General features: G+C 50.1%; 2 protein-coding genes across 4 annotated transcripts in view; one reads left to right on the forward strand and one right to left on the reverse strand.

The window, feature by feature from the left end:
- Positions 1-299, reverse strand: part of CLCN6 (chloride voltage-gated channel 6) — a 35699-nt gene extending 35400 nt beyond the window's left edge. The window contains exon 1 of one of the 2 annotated variants that reach the window (XM_021417447.1): positions 147-299. In XM_021417447.1, coding sequence (XP_021273122.1) covers positions 147-227 — 81 coding nt within the window. In that variant the 5' untranslated portion in view covers positions 228-299. The remainder of the gene's footprint in view (positions 1-146) is intronic. The other variant, XM_021417446.1, reaches the window with a different exon arrangement.
- Positions 293-10372, forward strand: MTHFR (methylenetetrahydrofolate reductase). Of its 2 annotated transcripts, none has more exons than XM_021417448.1 (12): positions 293-432; positions 2444-2695; positions 3817-4055; positions 4173-4283; positions 4447-4640; positions 5120-5370; positions 5976-6110; positions 6419-6599; positions 6988-7170; positions 8574-8675; positions 8899-9018; positions 9515-10372. In XM_021417448.1, exons 2-12 carry the CDS (start codon positions 2454-2456, stop codon positions 9710-9712), a joined length of 1956 nt encoding a protein of 651 aa, XP_021273123.1. In that variant the 5' UTR covers positions 293-432; positions 2444-2453; the 3' UTR covers positions 9713-10372. The 2 variants fall into 2 exon arrangements, with proteins under 2 accessions (XP_021273123.1, XP_021273124.1); XM_021417449.1 differs by lacking the exon at positions 293-432 and adding an exon at positions 2802-2858 and having other exon boundaries at positions 2556-2695.

The following is an 11322-nucleotide window of genomic DNA, read 5'->3' on the forward strand; positions in this document are numbered from 1 at the left end:
GCGGGCCCTGAGGGGAGCGGGGCCCAGCGCCATAGCAACACCCAACGCCCAGCGGCCGCCTGCCCTCAGGCACTCCCCGGTCTAAGGCCTAGCAACAAAGCACCGCCGGAGAACGAGCGGCCGGACGCGCGGGGCTACAGCCGTACCAGCTCCTCGGGGGTGCGGCTCTCCCGCTCGCCGCAGCAGTGCGGGCAGCAGCAGCACAGCGCGCCGCCGCACCCCGCCATCTTCCGCCGGCGCCGCCCGCCCGCTCGCAGCACGTGACCTGGCGGCGCTCACGTGACGCGGCGACGTACGGGAGGTGAAGGCGCGGCACCATGTTGGATAAGGGAACAGCGGGACACCACGTGATGAACGGGGGGGGAACAGCGGGGCTTAAAGGGACGCGGGATGGGGCCGCCCGCGATGCACAGCGCCCAGCGCCGCGGGGAGGTGAGCGGGGCCCGGGGGAAAGAGGGAGGCTGCCCATCCTACCCAACCCCTAGAGTGAGCTCAGCCGAGGTGATGGAGCACCCAATCCTTTGGAGCCAGGCGTCCCTATGGGGTGCCGGGTTCCCCCTGGGGCGGATCCCCATTGGGCGGACCCTTATAGGGCCTTCCCGTGTCTCTGCGGTCGGTCTCGCCGTGTGCTGCCCGCTGTCCCTAGGGGGCACGGCCCGGGGAGCGGGGCCTGGGAGCGGTCCTGCAGGTGCTCGGTGCAGGTGTAGCGCTGGGGGCTGCGGGTTCCTGCCACGAAGCGCCCGGGTGCCCCACGTCAGCGCTGTAGGAGGATCCGCGTTCCCTGCGAGGTTGTGGGAATCGTTCTGAGCGCTTCTACTGATGCACTGAGCGAGGCCTTACTGCCGCCTCTGTGGTTCGAGACGTCCAACGAGAAAAGGACGCGAGAATACCTCACCCTGTAGAGCCACCAATAAGCTAACCCTGCCTGCGTGCTGGCTGTTCGAGCTCAATGGGAGCAAGCACCCTGAGGTGTTGTGGTGTTCCCCAGCAACGAGGCACTGGGAGACCGCCCCTACAGCCCGAGCACTGCGCTGTGCTTTGGGATAACCCCCCGGATCAGCGCTGCCTGCATGGCAGGCTGCATCTTCTGAGAGCGCTTGGTTGGGGCTGCTGCCATGCACCAGCTTGCTGTCATGCTGTTGATACAGCAGAGGTTTGAGGCTGTCCGCTGGCAGCAGCAGCAGCCTTGCACTCCTTTCTTTTATCTCCTGCCAGCTGGAGTGCTCCCCAGGTGGTAAAAGCAGACTTTCTCCCAAAGGGTTTGTCTTGATTGCCAACTCAGTGTAAACAGCAGAAGAAGAGTTCAAAGTCTGGATGACCTGAACTCAGAGTCCCTGGTGAGGACAGCGCGTGTGCTGGCTTGTGGAACAGCTTCCTCCAAAATAGACTCTGATGTTACGTAATGACAACATGCTGCTTCCCAGTGACAATTTTAAGCTTTGAGAGGGAGATAAGCAAATAACCCAAATCCAGTTTTCACAGCAGCTTTTCTCTAGTTGTCTGTAATTGCTCCCTAACTTCCAAGGTATTGGATAAAAACATCAAGCAGTTGTGGCCCAGGGAACTCAGTGGAGTTGGGCAGCCTATACTCAACTTGCAGAGCTGCTTGGCTTCCTGTAAAGCCAACAAGCAAACCTGAGCATTCCGTGAGGCAGGAAAAAATGGGATGGTCCCTGACCTCGTTTCCAAGCAGCCACAATCTGTGAGGAAAGGAATGCTACAGCATATCTGGTGAAGCAAATAGCTAAGTGTGTGCAGTGGATGGCACGGCACAAATGTCTACGGAGGTGGTATGTCTTCTGGAGAGAGAAATGCAGCAGACTGATGCCCATCAAGACAAAGCAAAGGATGACATATAGGGTACCCTGTTCCAGAAAGGATTCTTCTATTTTTTTTCATGCATACCTGCCCCATTAGCAGTTGTCCTTATCTCTACATTGTAAAGAAATGCTGCCTTTTGGGAATAAACAGGTGGGAATTCACGAAGATGGATGCAGTCCAAGGGGCAGCTGCTGGAGAAGAAAATCTGCTGGCGTGTCTAGCCTGAGACCGCAAGATCAAAAAGGTCTTCAGCTGATGCATGTGAGCTTCATGGCCTGCTAAACTGCAGACAGTGCAAAAGTCACGTTAACCTGGCTGCTCTGAGAGCCAAGTTTGATCCAGCGGGCACAGAAGAGTTGCATCAAGGTGGCACGAAGCCATCTGCTGTGTTATTTTCAGCACTATGTAAAAGCACTCGTTTCACTGTGTTTTCACTAGATCTTCCACCACGGCTTACAGTGAGGGCTGGCCAAAGGGACTGCTTGGTGGTGATTAAGGGTGGTCGTGGCACAGGATCCCTCTTCCTTTTCCCTGCCATCATCTTCCCACACGGGCACTTAACTGCTCCTTGCTAAGACGCGTGTCCTCTACCCACTGTGCCGCTTCTGTTCCCCTCCTCCAGAGAGCTCACCATGGTCAATGAGAACCAGCATGCCTGCAGTGCCAGTTCCAGCTCCAAGTCCGATGGCGGCAGCAGCAGCGGGAGCGAGAGCTCCAAGGACAGCTCGCGCTGCTCCACTCCTGTCCTCGATGCCGAGCGTCACGAGCGACTGCGGGAGAAGATGCGCCGGCGGCAGGACTCCGGGGACAGGTGGTTCTCCCTGGAGTTCTTCCCTCCACGCACAGCCAATGCTGCTGTCAATCTCATCTCCAGGTGAGGGCTGCAGGGTAAGAGAGGGGATAGATGAAGCCTCTTTGGTGGAGGGTTGGGAAAAAGTTAATGAGGCAGGCTCTGCCCCGTGCTCTGTCTCCCCTTCCAGGTGACGAAGCAGGTAATGGGGCTGTGCTTTCCTGCTGAGGAGGGTAATGGATACCAGGTAACTTATCTTCCTTGGAGGCCCTCAAGTGTTAAGTGTCATGGTGGGGTTGTTGAGAGTGCCAGGCTGCTTCCCCTGTCACTTGTTTAAACATGGAGCAAGGGCGCTGTCATGCTCTAGGTCTGAAGCAAAGTGCTAGGGGACAATAGAGTAATACCTACTTAAAACAGAAAATATTTCATGGACAGTGTGCCCAAATCTCTGGAACAGGCTCCCACAGGCTTTCAGAATTATTCAGCCACTATGGTTTGTGCCTCTATATTACCAAGGACTACAGATTTAGTCTCTGAGACTGGTGTCCCCATGTATGCTGCATGAAAGGTGATGGTTCTCAGCAGAACTGAAGGTCATCCTGGAGCCTGAGCCACCATGTACTCACCTGGAGGAGAAGAGGGATTCTCATCACACTTTTTGTAATTGCTGTATGCCAGTGCCATGTTTACTTTAAACAGAAGGGCCTGTTTCAGCCCAGAGTGGGAGAGTGAAAAGTTAGAGGAGCCTTTGTCCCTTCTGTGAGGCACGCTTGGGAATACCACAGAGATCTGGCCTGTCGTTCCCTGTTTGTGGCCTATACAGTTCATGCCAGAACACCCTGTTCCCAGCTGTGTCTTCCATCTCAAAGCAAATGGGATGTGCATTGTGGTCTATCAGAAGATGCATCAGTCTAATAGAACATGCTGAGAGGAAGTTTATTCTACAGAGAAGACTTAATTTGCCTCTTTCCTCCAAGAGATTCTAAGCTCTTCCTCATACAGTCTCAAATGATTATTGTCCTTGTTCATTTCACATTCGCCACTTACTAAACTCTTAGCTCCACACTTTTCTTGGTGACTCCTGCTGCTGTCATCCAAGTTTTCTCTGCTTGTTGATGGCGTTCCAGCAGGGAGCAAGATATCCCTGGCTTGGAGAGGAGGTGAGCGGGCTACCTGGTAGGTTAACACAGCTCTAAAATCCACAGGTTTGACCGCATGGCAGCAGGTGGTCCGCTCTTCATTGATGTGACGTGGCATCCTGCAGGGGACCCAGGATCTGACAAGGAAACCTCCTCCATGATTATTGCTAACACCGCAGTCAACTACTGCGGCCTGGAGACCATCCTCCACATGACGTGCTGCAATCAGACCAAGGATGACATCACAGGGCACCTGCAGAAGGCCAAGCGGCTGGGGCTGAAGAACATCATGGCATTGCGTGGAGGTGAATCCTTTTGTCATAGGGCACTTAGTAGGGCTGAGGTAGTGTTGCTGTTGCATTCAACTTCATGGCAAAATGAAGAAGTAACAGTTGGAATGACTGGATTTATTCTCTTTCCAGATCCTGTTGGTGAGGAATGGGAGGAAGAAGTACATGGATTCAATCACGCTGTTGACCTGGTTAAGCACATTCGCAGTGAATTTGATGATTACTTTGACATCTGCGTGGCAGGTATGTGTTTTCTGTTGCAAAGTGTGGGATAGGGTCTGAGATGGGAGAAATCAGTCCAGCAGTCCCTTTCTGGACCTGGGTTGTAAGTGACACAGTGAGATTGGCTACTTCCTAATTTCTGATGTGTTGTCTTGACTTTTTTTTTCCTGCATCCCCTCCAAAGGCTACCCCAAGGGTCATCCTGAAGCAGAGAGCTATGAAGCGGACCTGAAGCACTTGAAGGAGAAAGTCTTTGCTGGGGCAGACTTCATCATTACACAGCTTTTCTTCCGATCAGAAACCTTTCTCAAGTTCATGAAGGACTGTCAGGCCATTGGCATCACCTGCCCCATTATTCCTGGCATCTTCCCCATACAGGTGAAAGCAAGTTATTCTGGCTTGGGGAGGCAACATGGATCCATGTTAGGTGTTTTGGGGTCAGGGCCTGAGAGAGGTCTGTGAATACCCTCCAAAAATTTCTGTGAAGTAAGAGTGCTAAACGTGTGATAAATCTGTAGGTGGTTTGCTAAATGAAACTCTTCAGCATAACAAGCTGTAAAGGTTTTCTGTACCCATATGGCAAAGGGGGATATAAAGGACAGTTGCCTCCTATCCTGAGTGGTTAGACGTCACTGTCAGCGTGCTGAGCTCAGGCACTAAGTAGATAAATGTGATGAAATCACCTGAACTGACACAACCAGCCTGCATTACTATCCTAGGGATGTGGGGCCTGGCAGTACAAAATCCAGGAGCCCCCAGTTCTCAGTCTCCTGCTGCAAAATTGAGATCAATTACCTGTGTTACTGGACATCAGAAAAGGACTTGGGAAGACTGAAATCCTTTGTATCTTCACCCAGGGCTACCACTCCCTGCGCCAGCTGGTGAAGCTCTCCAAGCTGGAAGTGCCCCAAGAAATCAAAGATGTGATTGAACCCATCAAGGACAACGATGCAGCTATCCGGAACTATGGGGTGGAGCTGGCAGTGTCCATGTGCCGGGAGCTGCTGGACAGTGGCATGGTGCATGGGCTCCATTTTTACACCCTCAATCGGGAAGTGGCTACTACTGAAGTCCTTAAGCGCCTTGGCATTTGGAATGAGGACCCTAGGTGAGCTGAATATGTTGGGTTATTTTATTACTTCTTGCACATCCCATCTACTGAACGCACAAGGAATGGACGAGTTGGTTCTTCTCTTCTGCTTTTTAAGCACCTTTCTGCATTTAGGTGTTCATCCTTCCTGCAGGTCTCTGATAAAAGCTGGGAGGAAGAGTAGGTAGTGAAGAATTGAGGTAGCCTGTTCTGTGGAACTTTAAAACCTAAACTCTTAGGGTTGCCATGTGGAAGAAACTTTAAGTCTCTCAGTACATTCCCAATACAGGGAATGGGTTCTGAGTCCACGTCCCTCAACATAGGCAAGAGGAAGCAAAGGCACAGGGATAACTTTTCCTTTACGCAGTGCTTTTCCCTTACCTCATCATCCAATCTCAGATGTCAGGCCTGCACTTAACAGGCACCTACCAAGCATCTGTGAAGGAAAACCTTTTGCATACACAAAGAAGAGGTTGGTTTGGTTTTGCCCTACCTCTTGACGAATAGATTTCTTCTCAGCTCTTGCTACTCCTTCTCCCAGAGGCCAGTTCTACAGGAGGAAGGCTTCCAGCCTCTTGTGGAAAGTCAGCAGAACTGTGTTATCTGCTTCTTTCTCTGTGCAGGCGACCTCTGCCTTGGGCAGTCAGTGCTCATCCCAAGAGAAGAGTTGAAGATGTTCGGCCAATCTTCTGGGCCTCTAGGCCAAAAAGCTACATCTATCGAACTCAAGAATGGGATGACTTCCCCAATGGTCGATGGTAAGCTGTTAGCCTGCAGTGGCAAGGAGGTAGAGGTGTGGTACAACAGCCTGCTGCACAGCTGATCTCTGTAGTCAGTGGGTGTCCTGTGCATGCCTTGGGCCTTGCAGAAATGATGGTTTATTGTTGAAGTGGTCCCCAGTTGCATGGATTTGAATGAGGTGAAGAGAATGGCACCAATGTATTGAGGCTTCTGGTCTCTAGGTGGATTGTGGTGGATACTTTTCCTGTCTGGCTGTTTTCTTGCATCTTCAAACTGGTGCATCTTTGTCAGTGGCCTGTTAATCCTGCGTCTGTTCTGCTTACAGGGGTAACTCCTCTTCTCCAGCCTTCGGGGAGCTGAAGGACTATTACCTCTTCTACCTGAAGAGCAAGTCTCCCCGTGAGGAGCTCCTGAAGATGTGGGGAGAAGAACTGACTAGTGAGGAAAGCGTCTTTGAGGTTTTCACATGTTACATCACCGGAGAGCCCAACAAGAATGGACACAGGGTGAGAGGTGGCCCTGGAAGGGCTGGTCAGTGCGGCACAGACAACAGTGCTTAATTTCTCTTGCTTCTATCACATTGTTTTAAATGAGAATGATGGCAGTTTCCTACCTAAAGCTGCTGAGATAGTGGCAGAAGGGGAGACTCTCTCCACAGAGAATCCAGGAGCCAGAGCTGGGGCTCAACATAAAAAGGAAGCTGCTACAGCATCATGCTGAGCTCATTCCTAGAGCTGAGCATACCTCCCCCCTTAAACAAAACATGAGAATTCTGTCCTGAGTGAGATGTGTTCAAGATCACTAGGGCATTTCTAAGTTCCTTCAGCATCAGCTGGTAACCAAAGGATTATTGTACACACTCACATTGTAAGCCATCCTCTCTCCTTGTGGTAGGTTACGTGTATGCCCTGGAACGATGACCCTCTTGCTACTGAAACCAGCCTTCTGAAGGAGCAGCTGGAGAAGGTCAACAGACGGGGAATCCTGACCATCAACTCCCAGCCAAACATCAATGGCAAACCATCCACAGACCCCATTTTTGGCTGGGGACCTAGTGGAGGTTATGTTTTCCAAAAGGTACTGCACTTTTCTGCTGCGTAGCAATAAGTTGTGACCTAGTTCAGTCTCCATGAGGTAGGAAGGTCCTAGCCTTTCAACCAGATAATGCTTCTGCTAGCTCCTTATTCTAATGCTTTCTTGCTGCGACAAGGCAAAGCTCCTCTGGTGATTTAAGAGGCAGATTATGTCAACTCTGTGGCTTACCGAGCTGTTTTCTCCCACTTCAAAACAATCTCTTGTTTTTACTCATAGTAAGCAACTGATGCTAACCACTTCCCAGAGCAGAGCTATCAAGTTTCAGATTAAAAAAACAAAACCAACAATAAAACATGCCTGCTCGCTGCAGCTGGTCCCATTCCCTATACAGGAAGCACCCAGGTTTCTCATAATAGCAATCGCTGAGGCAGTATCTCTGCCATCCAGCTTTTGATGGTAATAACTGGGTATTTAAACATTCTCCCATCCATCTTCCTCTAAGGCAGAGTTCTTCACCAATTGCCTCCGCTGCAGCACTACTGCTGTGGCTACTTCTGGTCTGCAGGCAGTCTTATCTCTCATGCCTGCCTCCTACTGTCATGCATTTTCAGGCCCTACATCCTTGCCACTAATGGCTGCGATAGGAATCTCCTGTGTCAAGGTAAATGCCAGGCAAGTGGCTCATACTGGGAAACAAAGCAGCTATGTTCAAAGGGGATCCGAATTGCTAAAGCCATGAAATGAGCAGATGGCAAATGCAGTTATGTTTTCAAAGAAAAAAACCGAATTCCCTGAGGTGAGGGGAAATCCATCATCACACAATAGCCAGGAAATGGGGGGAGGGGAAGCAGTTGTTGGAGCAGCCAAGCACAGAGCAGCAGTAGATGAAGGAAGTGCAGAATTAGATTGTGTAAGCTCACTGGGAGGACTGAGGACAAAAGATGAGACTGGACAAAAGGCAGGGTGTTTCAGAGCCCAGCTGAGACCCCTGACTTCTGCTCCTGCTGGACTGGGCTGCCTTGGCAGGACACTGCTGTTCATGGGGTACCACACAGAACGGAAGTCAAACTCGGGCTCCTTCCGTGCACTCTGTCCAGTACTGGCTGTTTTCCAGGCCTAGCAATTGTGGTTACACTGCCCGGAGCATATTCTGGCCTATCTGCTCACTTGGGTACAGGACAAATAGCTTGCAGCTTTCCTAAACTGGCCATTCTTGGGCTGTTACCTCTGCTTTCCATGAGTTCTTTCTTTTTCTCAGCTCTCTTGCCCTGCCCTTTGCTCTAGTCCCCTTTGTAATACATGCTTCTGGGGATGGACATAGAAGTCTTCGGCTGCCTGGTTGCTGAACAGCACAGGTTACAACTGTTCTTTTGGTTGCCTGTGTGTATGTGTCAGCCCTGCCACAAGTTATGGCTCTTACTCTTTCTCCTTTCCCACCCTGGCAGGCCTACCTAGAGTTCTTCACCTCCAGTGAGATCGTCACAGCACTGCTCAAAGTGTTGAAGAAGTACGAGTTGCGGGTGAACTACCACATTGTCAACGTCAAGGTAGGCTGACATTTACAGGATACTTTCACCACCTTGGGAAAGAGGCAAAGGTCAAAGATTCAGACATCCCCAGGAACAAAGTGGGACATGAAGGGAAAGTGAAACAAGTCAGCTGTGAATTGCAGCTGCTGTCTGATATCTTAACAAGGACAAGGAAAATTGCTCTGACTCACTCAGTATTTCCTCCAGCAGCTGCTGCAGAAAGGTTTTCTTTTCCTTGTAGGGCCAGAATATCACCAATGCCCCTGATCTGCAACCCAATGCTGTCACCTGGGGCATCTTTCCAGGCAGAGAGATAATCCAGCCCACTGTGGTGGATCCTGTAAGCTTCCTTTCCTGGAAGGTGAGTCCCTCCTGCTGCTGGATACAGTTGTGATACACTGGAAGTTCAGTGTCTGGTTTGTTTTGAGTCTGTAACACCACTTGTAACTGAGTACTGTTGTGGCATTAGCTTGCTGCAGTCTGCTCCCTCAGTGTATTTACAACTTCTCTCCTGTGAGAGCTTTTCAAAGACACTAAGTAAACACCCGGGAGGCAGGGGAGCTATCATCTCCATACTAGTCCCCAGAGCTCTGAGCAATAGCTCTCCCTCCCACTACACGCACAGGGGCAGTATTGAGCTATTTTAGTACAAGCATGTCTCATTTCAGCTCTGAACAGTTCTGTTCGTGGTGCATCCCACTGCCTGGAAAGCAGGAAGCTGCTTGCTCAGCTCTTGCAACATTTACTGTGAGGAAACAAGCCACAGGCACACCAGGCATATGTGATGCTGGTTGTCCCAGTTGAGGTAGTATAAAATGTGCGTTAAATCCCTACAAACATCTCTCTCTCCTTGGCAGGATGAGGCCTTTGCTCTGTGGATTGAGCAGTGGGCCAAGCTCTACGAAGAGGAGTCACCCTCTCGCATGATCATCCAGTACATCCATGACAATTATTATTTGGTCAACCTGGTGGACAACGACTTCCCACTTGAAAACTGCCTCTGGCAGGTAGTGGATGATACTTTTGAGCTGTTGAACTCTCCACCTCAGCAGTGAAAAACTCCCCTTCAACTCCCTTACTCTTCCCTTCCATCTACTGCCTGCAAGGAGAGAAAAAGCAGCTCCTGTCAGGATGCTGGACCATGTGCTCCTAAACCCAGTGAGCATTGCTGCTCAGAGCCAGGCAGTTCTGATCAGCCCCCACTACAAGCTCTTCTATCCTCAACACAAACGTTCCCTCTCCCTTTCCACTGAACAGCAGCCAGAACCATCTGTATTTCTGAGCTGAGACTCTCAGCTGAGCTTGAAGGCCAGCTCTGCAGCATGGAGGGGTGCTTACCATGGTTACGTTGATTACAGCTCGTAGGAGAAACCTTGCACGCCAATGTGGTACAGCTCAGTGGAAGTCTGGTAACTTTCTTCTGCAAGGTATGCTGCTTTGGGGAGCAGAAACACTCTCGTCAGCAACATCTATGCAAGGAAGCTATTGCAGAAGTTAGCAGCCATGAAAAGAAGCTCAAGCTGCTTTTATATTGCACTCCGAAGATGTACTGCATCATAACTAATATCAGACTCTTTTGTGCTCACTCCAGAAAAAGGTTCAATTTTTCCTAACTTCTCTTACTGTAATTTTTTTAATAGGAATATGAATTCCACTTCTGGCTGTGATCAAATAAGAATCACTACTAAGAGTACAATAAACTACACATATACAGATGTTTCTTGTATTAGACTAGATTCTTGTAAGCAGCACAAAGAATAATGTTTGCAAACTAATCACCCTGGCCCAAGGGAAAGGTTTAAGAAAACAATTGATGATTGTGAGGCAGTGCTGCCTCCGTTTTTAACACATGCCCCAAAGGAAGTATGGACAAAGGAAAAATCACCACCTATGGCCTCTGACTCAGTTCTGCATGGCCACAAGAGTGGTAGTCCTTCTTGAGTATCGATAGGAAAAAAATAACCTAATCTTTCTTGACCTAATGACTCAAGCAGGCTTAGGCCTTGCACCATTGAAAGAAGGGGCTGTGGAGGCTGCATTGTCCTTAATCCTGCAAAGCTACCCCAGGCTAGGAAAAACAAGACCTTGGGGCAGCTCCCAGTGGGATTTCAAGATCCCTGCTAAGCTGCAAGCATCTCTTTCAAACAAGCAAGCAAGAAAAGCCTTTTCCAGATTCTTCAAACCCTCTCATTACAGCTGTCTGAGACTGGGCTCATATATCCAGGGTAATTACAGGGCATCAATCACAGGAGCAAGTAATGGGAAGGTTGGGGGTCAGACACGCCTGTCTTCCCCCAGCAAAGCTTTTGGTGCTCAGCTGTTCCCAGCAGGTTTCTTCATCCCTAGCCCATTCAGTGCAGAAAGGAACCAGCAGGAAGCAGTCAAGAGGTTGGCCACCCACTGAAAGCCTTAATGAAGAGCTGATGGACTTGGACAGGGGGTGGGGGCCAAGTGGGAATCATCCCAACCACCCAAGGGAAGAGCCAAATCTGAAAATAAGGCCTCTGTTCACACTGACCAGTGTCAGTCCAAACTTCGGAAGCAAAAGCACGTAGCATTTCCACAGACACATTCCTGCTCACCGCTTCAAAACCAAGGTTTGCTTAGTCCCCTACATGACACTAAGCTTTCATCTACAAAAAAGTAAATAAAAAAAATCAAAAAA

This window comes from Numida meleagris, chromosome 20, assembly GCF_002078875.1.
Source record: "Numida meleagris isolate 19003 breed g44 Domestic line chromosome 20, NumMel1.0, whole genome shotgun sequence".
NCBI lineage: Eukaryota > Metazoa > Chordata > Aves > Galliformes > Numididae > Numida > Numida meleagris.